Below are 18,620 nucleotides of genomic sequence, written 5' to 3' on the forward strand. Positions count from 1 at the left end.
ATGGTGCTATTTTGCTTACAGATGCTTTACTGTATGTGTGCAGCATGGGTGTGTTGAGAAGCTATGTGTATTTAAAAGTGGAGGGTATTTGATTATATGGTCTGAACAATGTGCAGCAAGTTCAAAGAATACATACACAATTGATTACAATGTCAAATATACAAAACATTTAGCTACTTTAAGTTGCCTGTAGTTTTTAAAGATATTTTTGAATTCAAATAGTGACTTGCTTTGAGTTCATATCTTAGGGACTGGCATAAGTGCCATTTCTGTGTAGGTAACATCATTTTTTTTACATTAAAATGTTATTGTCTGAGTTAAAGAATTTAAACTAATTTAAAAATCACCTAAATTTATATCAAAATATTTCCAGTATTTTCTTTTCTTATTTCACGTCTAATACATTTTTTAAGCTCTGTATATGTTTCATTTTCTTTCTTTCCACCTACATGTCTTATTTATGTTATGGATATGTTTAGCCATATCTACAAAAATCTTAATGTGTACATTAAGTATATGAAAAGTTAATTATTGCTGTGGCATCATTTTCTTCTGCGCAATATTAAAAAAGACTTTGAAATAAAACAAAAATATTAAACAACATTCTTTTTTGTATGCTAAATCTTATTATAAATATTATAAATAAAATATTATTATACAGTTGCGATCAAAAGTTTACATACCCCTTGCAGTATCTGGAAAATGCAGGTAATCCAAGTAACATTGTGCAGTATTAAGAATCAGAAGTAAACTTATGAACAGGGTTATTTTTAAAAATTCTGATATTCTTTGTTGCAAACTTTCTGTAAACTTTTATCTTGTGAAATTACTTGTTTAGGGGCAGGGCTCAATTAAAACCAAACCTTAATTTTCAAAATTCCTCTTTTTTCCAAATGGTTCAACATTTTCCAGATTCTGCAAGGTGTAATAATTTTTGATCACAACTTTAGTTAAAATCTAACTTGACTTAAGCATGCAAGATTAACATATTGCAGCCTTTCAAAGGATCTGACAGATGAAAAACTATACCCAAGCTATGGACAGAGTTGCCATTCCAAAGGTCATTGATAAGACATTTCTAAAAGGGGTTAAACATTTTAAAGCTTGAATGAGAGATTATGTGTTTTATTATGATAAAAACAAGTATAGTTATAATTAAAACAGATTGGGGTTAGTTCATACTTTATACTATTTTCAAGGTAAATATATTTTTGGAATACCTACTGGAATACCTATGGTTCAAAACATACTTTTATATTTTCTTTTATATCTTCATATTGACACTTGATTATATCATGATGTTAAAATCATCATAGGCTACAAAACCATTGCATGAGAAAGCACATTTAATACAACTGGAGTTTTGGTGCAAAACCTTATTTATAGAAATAAAGGCATTGTGACAACTAGCCCAGATCTTTTCTATATGCAGATACAATCTAGTATTGACTAGACAATTAAAAAACAACTTGAATATTTTTCTAAACTGTTGTATTGATATGTAATTTATAAACAGTACGGACATTATAAAACACATAGTGGCGCCCTCTGCTGTCAGCGGCACGTGTTTACAATATTTTGGATTTAATAAGTGCCAATGCCAGAGCACATCTGAAGGCCTCAAAGAGCAAAGGCCTACAGGAGGTAATATTGGCTTATGCGTGCGTGATTCGTTACTTTTGTTTAATATATCGTCTCATAAGAGTTTTATTTACCATCAGAACAAGACTATTAATTTGACGTTTTTCACTTATATTAGGTTTATATAAGAAGGATATATGAATTTAGATCTTTATGCTGAATTAGATGTACACGTTTTCTATATTTTGTGGAATCTGCTGAAGTAAATCTCATACTGACCTAGCTTGCGTGCTACTTCCTTGTTAGTGAGTCGGTGTGAGAGGGCGTCAAGAAGTTTCAGCCCTCATAAGTATGTGTGGATTAATGTTTCGTTTTCGATGCGATTTTTTTCCAGGAAACCTCTTTAGCCGTTGAAAACAAGTCGTTTTTAACCTATCTTCCGGGATAGTGGTCTCCGAATCATGGAGGATTCTTTAAAGGCTCTTTTGTGGATGCTTTGCTAAGTTAGCACTGTCCGGCTAACAAAATCTTTTCATCATATGCGCGGAACTGGATCATATGAGCCGGCATCGCCGAGCGTTTTATTGACATTTGTGGCCTCTTTTAAGGATTTATTTCGATTGATATGCGTCAGGATGGTTAAATGCGTAGGATTCGTGGGGGTCTGAATGACAACGGTCGGTGTGTTAGAGAAATAGTGGTACTCTTTGAGCTAGCTGTGCTACCGTGGCTAAAAGTGGGTTTCAAATGTTTTGCTTTGTTTGCCGGGGACTGAACCACGCGCATTTCGGAGTGATAAAAGTGGAAGATTAGATGCCTAATCCGGAGATTATTTCTCGTGAAGGCCGGGGGAGAAGCCCAACGGCACAAAGAAGTCAGAAAGACGAGAGACGGAGTAAGACCGTGAGCCACCGTGAGAGACACCGGGAGAAGGGGCGATCATCGTCCTCCTCCTCTTCGCGGAGGAAAAGACACAAGTATGCCCGCGAGAGACAGCAGCAACAGCAGTCGTGGCCACAACAAGGGTTGGTTTATGATGGAGATTTGCGTACTTTGGTGGAGTATGATGATGTAAGCTCGCAGTCTGAACGCTTCTCGGGAAGTCCGTCACCCAAAACCGACACGCTCTCCGTGGACCGGCTGAGCGAAGCCGAGTTTCAGGACTCCAACCTCGGCGGAGCCACCACGCCGGAGAGGAGGAGCAGACGAGACCACAACTCCTTTGCGAGGAGAGAAGAAAGCAGTGTTTCGGCGGAGAAAGTCAGACAAGAGAGAGAGATGAAGAGGAAGGAGCGATCCAGTCGGGAGCGGGACGTGGCGTCCAAATCCCGCAGCGGCGTGAGAAATCACGACAGCAACGGAAGGAAGTCTTCATCGGCGACGTCTCAAAGTGACAAAAAAGAGTCCAAGCGACACAAAAACAAACCTAAAGCGGAGAAAGACACTCCTTCTGCCTATAGGGAAACACCACAAGCCTACAGGGACGACCGGGAGGAACTCAGGGCCTACAGGAGAAGCAGTCCAAGCTTCAAAGCGGCGGATAGTCCTTATGGGACAACATATTCCTATGGATACCAGTCCCCTACCACGAACTACCCGATTATATCCAGGAGAAGCCCAAGGAGAGTGTCTCCTAACGCGTACTACGCTCGGGATTCAGAAGTATACGGTGCCTATAACGTTTCAAAGTCACCGAGCTCGTACTCGAGCAGTAAGAGGAAACGGTCCCCGTCCAGCCCGTACTGGCGCGGGTCTCCGAGCTACGGCCGACACAGCCCATACGAGTCGGGCGAGATCGCCTCGAGCCCGTACGGCCAGCGCAGACGTTCCAGGAGCCCCTACAGAAAGTCCCTGAGCCCCAGTCCAGACGTGAGGTAAGAAAACAAGAATTGTTTTGGGTTTTAAAATATCGCCCCAGGAAAAGTTGCTTTAGTATTAATGCTCCCATTCTGATTACTTAACATAACTGTTATCCAAGACGAAATAAAACAACGTCAGAAAGGTTATGGAAATTTTTCATACGCTTTGTAGGTCTCATCATATACCGTTATATTAATGTTATTTTAATAATAATTATGATAGTAGTTATGGTATATGATAACCATATTAGGCCTAAAATTGTTTGCTAACAAATCTAAATAATCATTATAAAATAGTGTAGCTTAACGTTAACCGAAGTTCAACACGAAGGCCTACTGAAGTCATACTTTAACGAGACCTCGTGTTTCTATTCTTTTTATTCTTTAAGATGCATTAATGTAATTTAATTATTATTATAATGTAAAACTATCAGATACATTTGCAGCATGTGTCAGGTTTTGCTGTTAATTGTAACACTTCTGGCAGTGGAGGGAGTCTGTCACGTTGCTCGTGCCCGTCCGTGTTTGAGGGAACTGTCTGTAGATTAATCTAATCTGTTTAATTTTTTCGTTATATTTGTTCAAACTGTCAGAAACTGGTAGGACAGAAATGTAAAATGCATTTTATTTATTTGTTTACTTTAAATTTGACTCTCTTCACTTACTGTTGGCTCTGTTCACATTCTTCCGAAAATGACCAACACACGTGGCGCCAATTGGTTGAGCTCACGTGAGTCAGGCTTTATAGCAGGAGGTTGAGCAACAATCTAGAGGTTGAAACTTTAAACGTTATTAGACTCTCTCTACTGAACGGTGAGGTTAAATGGTTACTTTATTCCCTGTGTGTTAACGCAACCAAAATTCTTTTCATTTTTAAATGTTAAATTTGGCTCTGTCTGGCTTTTTTCCAGGGCATACCTGTATCCTTACTTGGTTGTTATCTAGTTTATTATTGCAAACAGTCATAATCTGAAGTTTAAATCAGCGAATGGAAATAAAGATGCAACACTTAATTTGCTTCTCAGTCATTTAGTATGGCATTTAGCTCCATCCACCTTGCTATCAGATTATTCTCCCAAACAGCTGAGACAGCAAAGTTCAATCTTACATCAAATACATGTGACTAGTTTTCCTATTGCTGTTTACGATTGACACATTCTGAGACACTTCCTGTTGATTCATTTCTAAATGCTCAGTTGGTAATTAAGGTGATGGTAAGCTAAAAATAACAACAGTATAAAATAATCATGTTTTTTAGCCAATAACAAATAATTCTGTGTGGCAAATGTGTTGATTTTATATTAAATATCTGATGTATGCATTTTAATGTTATCGGCCATTTTTTAAACCAATTTGCTGATAAAAAAATTAAATGTTTGGCTCAGATGCTGCAACAACCGACCATCTGGTTTTATTGGGAGTCACGAGTCTGGAGATGTTTTTGTTATTATTAGTATCATTATTAGAGATGCTCCGATCAGCATTTTTGGGACCGATTACCGATCACAGAATGGCAGTGGAATGGGAATCTTTTATCTATAATCTAGCAGACTTTGCACCAAATGTAAATCAAATAAGCACAACAAATATTTCTTCTTGCAAAGAGAAATGTAATATGCCTTTAAAAAGGTTTATGTCTGTTACAAGTAATTAAAATAAAACACTTCACAGTCTTTACTGTATGAATTAAATATACACGCATTCGTATGAAGTACGAAAGTTCTTCACTGATGAGCAGAGAGTAATTTTATTGAGAGATGAATTAGGATACTGTAGCTTTAAGACGTGGGAGAGATCATTCTCTTCACGTGCACTGATGACCGGCTGCTGTGATCCGTCACAATATAAAGCATTTTAACAGAATTGAATGCTAATTTTACATTTATCAGTTCTTTTAACATAAAATGAGTAGACTATAAAATAGTTTCTAAACACGACCCAGTAACACCTCATGTTTAATCCAACTGCTGCTAAAATACTGATTTATAAACGCGACATCGTCTGACAAAATCACCATACATTTACATTGAAGCCTTACTGCTGTTGCTCTTTTGTCAATGTCTTGTTATGAGCCCTTTTTATTTTAAATGTGAGTTTTATTTGCGCAGACAATTCGGTGCAAAATCCAAAATATAAGAGAATACACAGTAAGTTAACTGTTACACAACAAGTGCCAAGTTACTACACAACACGTGCGCAGGCATACCGCATTAGAGAGGGAGAGAACGTGTGTGTTGAAAACACTAATGCTAACTAGGGCTCCAGACTAACTTTTTTCACTAGGAGCACTAGGGCTGGGACGGTTGTAATTACCACCGCACCACCGCGGTGTGCCCCGCGGTGTTGTGCACATCACAAATGATGAAAAATAATATAAAGTACAATTTCGCCCAGTGAGATGTCTTCAGGTTTGTGTTAACGCAAACAGCCAGCAGACGCGGGGTTAATGCGCTAATTTGCAAGGGAAGGCAACTGATATCAGTGATGACCCGCTGGCTTGAGGGCGGAACAATGAGGAAAGATATTGGCAATTTTTCAAGCTGAAGACTGTAGCCTCTGGAGGTCGATTTGTAAGCTGCATATGTCATCAAGACTTAACATTAACAATTATAAAGTTGACTATTATTCTTTGTTAATCATACATTGTTGTAATATGCTTATGACTTGCAAATGTCTGAAAATAATAAACCAGGCTTGATGACATATACAGCCGCAACCTCCGGAGGCTCCAGTCTTCAGATTGAGAAATGTCTGTTCTCTCTTGGCCACGAAAAAGTATCAATCTGCGCTACCAGTTCACCATCAGAAAGTGTTTTCATCGCGGTTGAAACATAATAACCCCAAAAAGGTTTCTCACTTGTTGATTCATGAGTGGAAGTGCTACAATAAACACGCAGAAATGCGCAGATCCCCTGTGTCCTCCGGGCACAGCTCGATCAGCCACCGAAATTGCCAAGCACAGTTGCTTCACGTGATCGCACCGCTTCCCTCCTCTTCAATGCACGTGGGCGCTTCAGAGCATCTTTCGTTGCTAAGTGACCTAAGCATTGCTTGACGCTGTGACGAGCGCACCGGCTGAGAAAGAATTTGGTGCCTATAAACACGCACGTTTGTTAAGAACTGTATCTGATCATTGTTTACATTTTTATATTTCAAAATATATGTATGCATTATGTATAAGACCTATATGCATACGCACATGGGCCCCCCCCAAACACACATACACAAAATCAATCTATAACCACTGCACCACCGCGGTGAATTTGTGCATTACCACCGCCGTGGTAAAAAGCTGCCACCGTGACAGCCCTAAGCAGCACTGTGGCCCCCAACTGAAAATTTTAGGGGCACAACCAGAAAATTTAGGTGCACACACCGTAAATCACCATGCTAACCAAATATTCACATTTCTACTAATTTCCACTGTATTACTAATACATACTTTAATGACAAATGCAGAAAGTACAATGTGCGGTTTCAAATTCAGTGTCACATCACAAAAAACGGTCAATTTAACTGGTCGCACATGTGCGACTGGATGTAAAATTCAGTGGCATACCCTCAAATTTTGGTGGAAAAATGACACCATTTGGTGGTAGTCTGGAGCCCTGCTAACCTTTTGTCAAGTCATGATAAACTCGATCAGCCGTATTCTCTGTCAGTAAAATCTGTGACTGTTGACATTTACGCGAAAAAGAAAGTATACGTAGGAACGGACATTGAAAACACCGCCACCTTTTCACTGTTAAGCCGAAAGTATACTAGGGACGTCCGCGTATGCGCGCCGTCCGCATGACGTCATTTTCGTCATCAAGAGGGTCCGCGCTAGGGGTGTCCATGGTTAACCGATTAACCGTTAAAAATTGTTTAACCGAGTGAAACATTTTGCTCGGTTAAGTGTCATCAATGGCCTGCATTGAATTTAGTTGTAATACATTTTTGCACCACCAGAGACCGCCAAAGCGCTCCCAGACATTTGTAATATCCACAAGTAGTAGCAGTTTTCTAATATGAAGCGGGCAAAGAAAAGCAGAGCGAGCACTTTAAAATCGAGAATGACAGGGCAAAATGCAAGTATTACAATGCAGTGCTTATATACTTCATGTACAACCTAGGGTTGCTGCGGTGACAGAATTTTCCCACCGGTTAATGCATGCAGACGTGCGCATTTTACTTTCACTTTTGAATTATGCAATTATTTAAATGCAGCGCTTGCGTAAGCTGCATTAAATCGCGTATGAATTTGCGTGCTTATGAATAAACAGCTGGTTTAATTAAGTGCTTGAGTCAATGTGCGCAGGTAATTCTCACAGAACTCGCCAGTTCCAAGCAGTGCAACCGGCTACTCCTCCATAAAGCGCTGCTTGAATGATGGGTTTATTATTTTTCTTGATAAAAAATACAACAAAACTATCTCGCTTACATTAAACATCATATATGTGCATTATAACAAAAACGAGTAACCACGCGGCTTCTGCTATCGTCTGGTCATTCAGCTCGCCTCGCAAACTCTGACAGAAATAAATGAAATCTGACACCTGCTGCTCTGTGACGTGACTCGCGTTCAGCTCTGCTGTGAATTCATGCAGCAGACACATTCAGTTATAAGTGTTTGCTCTCTCTAACGAAGCTAAATGATTTAATTACATGAAAATATCAAAACGACGGTGAAAGACGGTGTCGGGGTGGGCAAGTGATCTAACCGGTGAGAGGCTGAAGCACCGGCAATCACCGTTTCACCGACTATCGCGGCAAACCCAGCCAACACCCGGGCATCATAGAGAGGCGGCCGCGGAGCCTGCGAGTACCTTCGCCCAGCCTACCATCCACGCGAACGCAAAGTCAGTGAAATACTTAAGCTGCTCTGTCCTTACCACTGCGTTTTATTTCTATAAAATAATTTTGTTTTAAATGTGGTCCAACCAGTTATTAAAGGTGTTAAAAATTAATAACTACCCCTTTCTCGTGTGTCTGTATCTCTGGGTTGCCTTTGGCATAATATGGTTAACCGAGTATTAACCGCTAAGGGTGTCGGTTAACGATTAATTAAAAACTTGAAAACGTGCAGCCCTAGTCCGCGCGGACCGTCCGCGTGCAGCCCAAAATTTGAGACCGCGCAGACAGTGCGCGTACAGTCCGCGTACTACAGCGCATGCGCGTGAAAATATTTAGACAGGGCACTCCACTATAAACAATTATACAAAGGAAATAGACAGCATTTGCACACACACTATCGTTTGTCTTCTATAACTTTTACTTCTTCCCAGAACAGAAAGCCCTGGAGCATGTTTGTTTGATTCCTGTTCTTTGTTGTCTTGTTGTTTGTTCTAAAATGTGTTTGCAATGGTGGATCAGTTACTTTTCTTCACCTATCTTAATGTTTTAATGTACTGTAAATGTCGCCAAATCGGTGCTGCCCTGACAGCCTGTTAGACTAATAATTTGAATAAGAAATCATTTGTATTGCGTATAGTGTCGGACGCGGCCATCCGCGTATAGCCGCGGGGAGTATACCCGAAAAGCTACGCGTGCGCGGAAAAAGGTATACCCCGGCCTTTATGTAAGACCGAGGCGCCGCGCTGCACGCAACATCAGAGAAAGGGAGGGGGCGCACTGGGCGCTTGCAACAATGAATTGAGACGTTTTTAAACCGTAAAATATAAATGTAAATGGGAATCATGAAAAATCTATTCGTGGTGGCCAGTGTTGATTCCGTGGCAGTGCGCCACGAGTAAATCAATGTATGGGAAACACTGCTACTAATATGATGTTAAATAATAAATGCACAAGTCATTTACAACATGAATTTGTTCTGATGTTTGCTGCTGTATGTGTCTCAGGCGGACTGCAAAATCTCGCAGCCGGAGCCCGTACCAGTCTTCACGGCATTCTCGCTCACGCAGCCGCCACCGTCACTCGCGTTCCCACAGCCGGCCTTCCAGTCTGTCACCCAGCTCGCTGACCCTCAAGAGCAGCCTGGCGGCCGAGCTCAGCAAGCAGAAGAAAGCAAAAGCTGCCGAGGCTGCCCGTGTCAAAAACTCAAGCAACGCATCTACCCCTACCAAGGGTTCATCGTCATCCTCCTGCCAGCCCCAGCCAAGCCCAGTCACCAACCATTCAGCCAAGAAGGCCAGACCCCCCTCACCTCCGCCTGTTTCAGAGAAAGGCCCCAGAACTCCAGTATCTAGCCAGCCGCAATCCCCTGTGGATAGACCTCCTAAGAGAAGCTCGGAGGCTCCGCAGTCCAGCCGAGAAGGAAAGGTAAAGGAGGAGAAAAAGAAAGGAGGTCAGCCTATACAGATTAAAGAGAAGGAGAAAGCAGCTGTTCCTGCTACAGCCTCCTTACCACCGGCACCCAATAACCTGAATCATCTGGATGGAAGCGACAGGTGAGGTTTATGATTTTTAACCCTTTTATGAAATCATATTGACACTTGGATATATTGAGCCAAAAAGGTGTGTGTGTGTTTTGTCACTGATGTTTTTTTCCTCTGATTTAGCATTCTGAAAGACTCATTGTCAGCTCCTCCCGGAAAGAAGAAACCAGAGAGGAAACCTCGTCATCTCCTAACTGACCTGCCTCTCCCACCAGAGCTCCCAGGCAACATGTCAGGTTCACCTCCTAGCCCACCAGATGAAAAAAAGACCCCTACACAAAGGAGGAGACCAAAGTATGTTTTAGGCATTCAAGTATTGTCATTTACCATTCAAGTTTATGATAGCTGAATTTATTACTCAAGGTTTTGCAGTCTTAACCCCATCCCATTTCTACCCCCTTAAAACTTCCACTTGGTTGAGTGCCCTCAACAGTAAAGTCCCTCAACGAGGGAAGTGGGGGTTCAAATCTTTCCCTATGGGACACCACTATATGAAAAGTAGCGTAGCGAACATACTCGCCTACGTCACGTGCAGCGTGATTATTTTTAATATAATTGAACTCTCGATAAGCCCGTGTTATATGTGTTCATGTGAACGCCGGAACACACATACTGAATATGTGATCGACAGACTCTCTCAAAGCAGTCGGGAGACATCGTCAGACAGCTTCGTAAAATATTTTCTAACATTAGTGTTTAAAACTTCACAAACACAGAACTCGTGTTCAAACTAACATATTCCAACAATTTCCAGAATTTTAACATGCTTATTTGTAAATATATAGTTGTTCTTTTCCAGCGTCGCAAGGTATCCTGTGTAATTTAATCTCCCACTTCGTTTTAAGCCTGCGTCGGTCCTGACTACATTTTGAGGGTTGATTCTAAGGGGAAAATAACACTCGGTCTTGCTCCCTAAAGTAATGGGACGCCCTACACGTGCACGCGCAAAAGCAAGGGTTAGGGCATAAATGTAGGGGAAGGGGAGGTATTGGGACGGGCCCTTAGACAGTAGGATCACACACTATACATTTTTATGGTGTGATTGCAGAATATGTGGTCCACGCTTTGGAGAAATCAAGGAGACCGAGATTGACTGGGGGAAACGCTGTGTTGATAAGTTTGAAATCATTGGGATCACTGGTGAAGGCACTTACGGGCAGGTGTACAAAGCCAAGGACAAAGATACTGGTAAGAGTTTTTTCCAACTTGAGTTAATCTTATTCATTTCAGTTAGTGTATTTATAATTGTAAGTAATGCTTTCTTCATGTAGCTAAACATCTTTCTGATTTTGCTTATTTAGCTGAGTTGGTGGCCCTAAAGAAAGTCCGCTTGGACAATGAGAAGGAGGGCTTTCCCATTACAGCCATCAGGGAGATCAAGATCTTAAGGCAGCTCAATCACAAGAGCATCATAAACATGAAGGAGATCGTCACCGATAAAGAAGACGCCTTGGACTTCAAGAATGATAAAGGTATTGCATAAAAAATATTCAGTTTGTTAGATAGTTTATCCAATTTCAACCATTTAACAGTGTTCCCACAGGTCCTTGAAAGTTTGTGAATCTGGGGGAAAAATTAGAGGAAGTTTTCCATATTCCCTGTGTAGTGTAGGATAATATCATAAAAAATCTAGACTTTTGTAACTGTTAATTTTAAATGCTTATGTCTTCTGTATGCGAATGCTGATTCATACCAAAATGCTTATTTGCATAGTTGTGTTTGACACATAAAAATGTCTCAGGTTATGTATGTAACTGTTTGTTCCTGAGAAGGGAATGAGACGCTGCATCTCCCTTGCCATACTTCCTGCTACGCCGTCTTTGTCGCTATCTGAAATATTGCCATACTTCCTGGCTCCCGCGTCACCCTGTCTTTGTCGTTAAGCCTCATCATTGGTTGAATTTGATATACACATTCAGACGCACTTACCCATGAAGGCGTCCCCAAAGTGTCACTGCAGTGAATTTGAGGGTATTGGACCCGGAAAGTCCTTGAAAGGTCCTTGAATTTGAAACTACTAAGGTGTGGGAACCCTGATTTAATTGTCATATTGGTTGTGCTTGAATCTAAAAGGTGCATTCTACCTGGTGTTCGAGTACATGGACCATGATCTGATGGGACTTCTGGAGTCTGGCCTTGTCCACTTCAATGAGAGTCACATCAAATCATTTATGAGGCAGCTTTTGGAAGGACTAGAATACTGCCACAAGAAAAACTTTCTTCACAGGGACATCAAGTGCTCCAACATCCTGCTTAATAACAAGTCAGTGCACTGCAAATTTAGATGCACGTCAAATTTTACCTTTAAGGGAATCTGATTTGTTTATAATTTGTGCTTCCCTTCAGGGGTCAGATAAAGCTGGCAGATTTTGGATTGGCTCGGTTGTATAACTCTGAAGAGAGGTATGTACCCTCTATTAACAAATTAACCAGCTGTTACTTGAGTAGTGCAAACTCTGACTTAACTTGTGCTTTTCCAGTCGGCCCTACACCAATAAGGTGATCACACTATGGTACCGCCCACCCGAGCTGCTGCTAGGAGAAGAGCGATACACACCCGCCATCGACGTGTGGAGCTGCGGGTAGGAAAGCAGTTCAGAAATGCAGTTTTAAACAAAACTGTTTCAGTTTCTAAATCCTTCATGTCACACAGGTGCATTCTGGGAGAGCTTTTCACCAAGAAGCCCATCTTTCAAGCTAATCAGGAGCTAGCGCAGCTAGAGCTGATAAGGTAACAGTGATGGTTTAAATTTGTTTGTTGAACATATTTGTTGTTCAGACATCTCATACTTTGAAGTCGCACTAACCTGTTTAACTGTGTCCACTCCAGTCGTATCTGTGGCAGCCCTTGCCCCGCTGTGTGGCCAGATGTGATCAAACTGCCCTACTTCAACACCATGAAACCAAAGAAGCAGTACCGGCGGAGACTGAGGGAAGAGTTTGCTTTGTGAGTAACTAGTAATTAATGACACCCGTTTAGTTTCAAAGAGTCAAAAATATAGTACTCGTACAGAATGTGATGTGCATGTAATATTGACTGAAAGAAAATGGATGCATTTGGAAATGTCATATTTCACTTGCGGGACAAAGACGGATAGTATTTAAAGTGCTCATGCAATGAAAAGGATGTGCGTTGAGTGTGTACTTGATGCTTTATTAATGTCGTTGTGTAATTATTTGGCAAGATCTATTGCTATTTATCAACATTACGTAATATGTGCGCAGTCTGAATTGTATAGTCAACATTCGCTTAAAGGGAACACATCATGAAAATCTGACTATTTCCATGTTTAAGTGCTCTAATTGGGTCCACAGTGCTTTTATCAACCTAGAAAATGTGAAAAAGATCAACCCAGTAACTTAGTTTTGGTAGCATGTGAAAAAAATAGTTCATATACTTTCATATTTCACTCCCTCCCTATGTAAGATCCATATGGGGATCTTTTTATAATAATACCGCCCTTTTTAAATGAATAAAATCTGCATTATCCAACTGTAGCCATTTAGTGTAGAGAGAGAGAGAGAAAATTATTGACGGCACAATTGAGGTTCAATTTCAACAAACTACCATTATGGCGATCAATGTTTGCATTTCATTAGCTCATTTGAATTTAAAGGGATACTTCACCGATTTAGCATTCAGCTTTGTATCTGTAGAAACCCGGCAGTATTACTGAATGACCATGTTTCCCTCCCTCATTTCCCCCTGAGAGGAGAGATATCTGCATTTTGGTTCTGCAAAAAAGTCCTCCGATGATGTAATATGACGATTTTTGCATCATTGGAGGACTTTTTTGCAGAACCAAAATGCAGATATCTCTCCTCTCAGGGGGAAATGAGGGAGGGAAACATGGTCATTCAGTAATACTGCCGGGTTTTGTACAGATACAAAGCTGAATGCTAAATCGGTGAAGTATCCCTTTAAAGGGACACACCCTAAATTGGCAAACTTTTGCTCACACCTATGAAGTGACAATTTTAATGTGCTATTACTAATTATCTTTTGAGCTAAAACTTCGCATACACATTCTGGGGACACTAAATACTTATTAAAAAAGGGAATAGTTCACAAAAATATAAACATCAAAGCTTCAAAAGGCACATCCTTTCATCCTTAAAGAACTGTTCCTTTAAGTTATCCTCCTTTATCAGTACTAATTTACTTTCACAATAATCATTTTAACGGAGCCAAGACTGTCCGTGTTGGGGTGTGTCCAAGAAAACCCATTTCTCGCCAGTAATAATTACTGGTAATACCAGTTACTCATTGCAGTTGTGACATTGTGTTGACATTAACCTGTGCTTATTAATACAGTGACTAACTTTAGGGAACATTTCCAGTGACTGTTGGTTTGTGTTCCAGTATTCCTCTGATGGCCCTGGATTTGTTTGACCACATGTTAGCATTGGACCCAAGCAAGCGTTGCACGGCAGAACAAGCTCTCAACAGTGATTTCCTCAGAGATGTAGACCCAGCTAAGATGCCTCCACCTGAGTAAGTATGAGTTTAATTTTGGTTTTGTTTAGTGCACTCTTCCTTTCCAATACTTTTTTTGTCTGTACTGTTGTCTTTATTTGGAAATGCATATCAGCCCAACTGGATTTATCTGCCAATAGTCTCTCATGTTGATATTATCATCATTGACCAATAACTAAATATCCTATTCAATACACAAAATTTAAAGGGACAGACTTTTTTTGTTGAGAAAATGCTCATTTTCCAGCTCCCCTATAGTTAAACATTTCAGCCGATCTCCGGGTCTGGCCGTGCCACTTTTAGCATAGCTTAGCATAATTCATTGAATCTGATTAGACCATTAGCATCGCACCTAAAAAAATAACCAAAGAGTTTTGATATTTTTCCTATTTAAAACTTGACTCTTCTCTAGTTGCATCGTTTACCAAGACCGACGGAAAATTTAAAGTTGCGATTTTCTAGGCCGATATGGCTTGGAACTATACTCTCATTCTGATGTAATTATCAAGGACTTTGCTGCCGTAACATGGCTGCAGGCGACACAATGATATTACGCAGTACCCGAAAATAGTCCTCTGCTATTGAAAGTTACAAAGGGGACTATTTTCGGGCAGTGCGTAATAACACTACGCCTGCTGCAGCCATGTTACAGCAGCAAAGTCCTTGATTATTACGCCAGAATGAGAGTATACAGTATCTGCCTAGAAAATCGCAACTTTTAATTTTCTGTCGGTCTTAGTACACAATGTAACTACAGAAGAGTCAAGTTTTAAATAGGAAAAATATTGAAACTCTTTGGTTATTTTTAGCGCGATGCTAATGGTCTAATCAGATTCAATGGATTGTGCTAAGCTATGCTAAAAGTGGTAGCGCCAGACCCTGAGATCAGCTGAAAGGATTCCAAAATGATAAAAATCAAATGTTTAACTCAAGGGGAGCTTGGAAATGAGCATATTTTCAAAAATAAAGTGGAGTGTACCTTTTAAAAGTGGGTAAGTTTTTTTCTTTAAAGCAAGGGTCACAAATGTGTCATGATTGACCATTAAATCAACAGTTATTGGTTGATTGCTTTGATTGTCTGGCCTAATCTGACATTGTCCTTTGTTCAATCTCTGTCTCTCTATAGTCTCCCTCTGTGGCAGGACTGCCATGAACTGTGGAGTAAGAAACGACGCAGACAAAAGCAGATGCCAGAAGAACTGACCGCCCCAAAAGCCCCTCGAAAGGAGCTGGGACTGGACGACAGCCGAAGCAACACGCCGCAGGGCTTCCCTGCTGCTGGAGGACACAAAGGTCAGACTGCTGCAGCTCTGTTGGGTAAGAACAGCAGCAGAAATACCCAGGAAAACCTGCATGTTGTTCTAGTAATCCTACTGTTGTCAGTCACTGTGTTAAAAAAATCTATGAATATAAGGTGATATTGGCTTTGTAACCCTTCTATGTAATGAGTGTTTAAAAATAATTTAATGAAGACCTCTTTTGGAATGGGAAATTTACCACTACTCATATTTTTTTGAAACAATATAAAATTCTAGTATGTATCAGGGTGCCTAAAGCCTTGACATTTTTATTGTAGCATTCACTAGCCAGTATTTGTCAAAGTTTGCTGACACTGAAATATGGACCCTTGGACTTTACACTTCTAACATTAAATTGTTTATCGATTGGTTACTGACACCCCCACCTGCTCTTTTCTTTGCATTGAAGAAAAAGCCTTGAAATGAAAGTGAATCATATCAAATGTCATTTTCACTTCTTGTCTTTTCTATAGACACCAAAGCTCCCAACTCTCAACTGACTCAAGAACAGCTGGCTGTACTCTTGAACCTCTTCCAGTCCAAGAGCGCCCCAGTGAGTTCCGCCCAGTTTGCCCAGACCGTGGGTTCTAAGATGAACCCAGAGACATTACAGCAGCTTACCAAGGCTTTGCCCCCTGCCCCTGTGGAGTCTGAAAGACCCCCGGAACCTCCTCCACTGGCCAAGGTCTCCAAACCCCCTCAGCCACTTGCAGGAGGGGGCGGAGTGCCTCGCACTCCACCCATGCCGAAGCCCCCTTCGCCACCCACCCCACAGCAACAAAGCAAGGGAGATGGAGATGCTTCGGCCTCAGCCACGCAGACAGCCGTCACCATGTTTCTCGCTCAACTTCTCAAAGTCCAACAAGGTGCGGCAGGAGAGGTCATCGGGTTTGATGGGGCAGAAGGTTCCATCTCAAATGCAGCGGGTGGGAGCTCCGCACCCCCACTGCCACCTGAGATAAAGCCGCCACCTGAGCCCAGCCCTGTGTCTCCAGGTACCTGCTAACAATCTCCTAGCACAGTCACAGCTTTTGACACCTCAATGTAAACTAAAATGTGTTTTTTTTTTACTTGCAGTGACTGAAGGTGCTGGCTCATCGTCCAGGGTTCTAGATTCTCTGTCCATATTGCCACCAGACCAGAGACCCCCAGAACCTCCAGAACCCCCTCCCTGTGCAGACCTGGACTATCGGCAGGCCCCTGAACCCAAGCCAAGCCTGCCTTCCTCCGGAGCCTCGGGAGAAGCTCCTAGACCCCCAGAGCCTGACTACCCACCCCCTCCCAGGCCCACGGACGGACCTGGGTACGGTGCGGACTACAGCCGGCCACCTCCGCCCTTTCCCCACGCAGGCTTTGCGGATAGCTACCTCGGCCACATGATGGGGGGAGGAATGCCTCCGCACCCACCTCTTCCCCCAGAGACCTTCTCTCACAGAGGCGCCGCCAGCACGCCCGGTGCCGGCGGAGGGGCTGGAGGCAGCAGTTTGGTTTTCAGTGGAGACAAGGACCATCGCTTTGAGTACAGTCATAGCACGCTGCCTGTGGGTCCCGGGCCCCCGCCCCCTTCCGTACCCCCTCCTGGCCAAGCCTGGACTTCGCCATCCCAATCAGGGGCGCCACCCCTTCCGCTCGGGTACGTTCCCCATGTGAACACAGCGGGACTGAGGGGCAGAGGACTCCCTTTTTGATTCGGGTCGTTGTGAAACTTACTAACGTTGAATGCCTCGGAAAAGGAAGACTCTAAAAGAGACATGCAGTTGCCCTCAAGCCAGCACTAAGTGGTCTGAAAGCTCACTTGATTTGTAATATTTCTAATTGTAAGGGGTATGAGGGCACTTGGGTTACAACTGGAGGGACGAACTGTGTTGGGAGGGGAGTTTTTCATTTCCCGCTTGTACCATTTCATAGAACTGTTTTGTTTTCCCTCCAATTAATTTTGTAATCTTATTCTACTGCTGTCTTTTAAATTAAAATTGTACCTTTTTTGAGTGTGCATTTACCACGCCAGGGTAAGTGTTTTTATGACCTGTACCTTAGTGTCTCCTTTAATTGCATAAGGAAAGACTAGTATTACAATGTTTTGCACTACTGAATAAAGTAGGTGGAAACAAACAGAGGTGTGAATGTGCTGTATCCGCACATGTTGCAAATGATCAGTAATGGAAGTTGTTTTCTTTTTCGGTCAGATTTTTTTCTCCTTTTGATTTGACGTTATGAGCTCTGTCACAAGGTTCAGTTCACTGGAGGGGCTTTTAAAGGACTCCTACGAGACTGTTAGCACTTGTGTGATTTGGCTCATATAAATTGGTGTATCTACTGAACAAGTGATCAAAGCTGTGTTTTCTGACCGGTTCCCCACCAGCTATTGTTTATAGCCATTGTAAAATTTAAAGTAAAGAGACATTTAACCAATTTCAAGGAGATGAGCAACAGTGTCTTTTTTGTAATAAGATGTTTTTCCCCTTTGGCAATTGTTTATTAAAGAAATGCCAACAATGTAAAATGTATTTGTATTTTTTATTATTATGCATGTCATGTTTCCTAAATGCACACATACCTTTGTCATGTTTGATGAAATATTTGTACCGTAAACAGTAGGCAAGTAGTTATAATAAATAAACATTAAATAAATGAACATTGATTAAAAGAGAAACTAGACAGATAAATATAGAAAAAAATCACTAAAATTATCAGCTTTGTTTGCCTGATACATTTTCATTCAACTATTGTATTTTTTTTATTGAATCAAACATATTCAACACTTTTACATTAGCCAAGGGATGAAAGAAAAAAGAATTAAATAAAAACATGGAAATACTGACATAAAATAATACATTTAGCAGCTTTCTTTTTTATCAGATTATAAATAGAATGTATGTATTGCTTAACTTCTAATAGAAAAATACGGAATAATGGTTTATAACCATATTTACATTTATGTATACAAAACTTTGCCAACAAAAGTAACATATTAATCAAATAATATTCCTTATTGAAGGAGATATAAGAGAAAAAAAACGAAATATTT

General features: G+C 41.2%; 1 protein-coding gene across 2 annotated transcripts; it reads left to right on the forward strand.

Moving 5' to 3' along the window:
* Positions 1-1,623: 1,623 nt before the first annotated feature.
* On the forward strand, positions 1,624-18,095 carry cdk13 (cyclin dependent kinase 13). Of its 2 annotated transcripts, none has more exons than XM_055183107.2 (14): positions 1,624-3,455; positions 9,281-9,829; positions 9,941-10,111; positions 10,866-11,005; positions 11,119-11,289; positions 11,891-12,080; positions 12,164-12,220; positions 12,298-12,399; positions 12,471-12,548; positions 12,648-12,764; positions 14,181-14,312; positions 15,421-15,587; positions 16,066-16,587; positions 16,670-18,095. In XM_055183107.2, the coding sequence occupies exons 1-14, from the start codon at positions 2,395-2,397 to the stop codon at positions 17,278-17,280; spliced, it is 4,068 nt and encodes a 1,355-aa protein (XP_055039082.2). In that variant the 5' UTR covers positions 1,624-2,394; the 3' UTR covers positions 17,281-18,095. The 2 variants fall into 2 exon arrangements, with proteins under 2 accessions (XP_055039082.2, XP_055039081.2); XM_055183106.2 differs by having other exon boundaries at positions 1,625-3,455; positions 15,421-15,611.
* The last annotated feature ends 525 nt before the right edge of the window (positions 18,096-18,620 follow it).

Source organism: Misgurnus anguillicaudatus, chromosome 25 (genome assembly GCF_027580225.2).
Source record: "Misgurnus anguillicaudatus chromosome 25, ASM2758022v2, whole genome shotgun sequence".
Taxonomy (NCBI): Eukaryota; Metazoa; Chordata; class Actinopteri; order Cypriniformes; family Cobitidae; genus Misgurnus; species Misgurnus anguillicaudatus.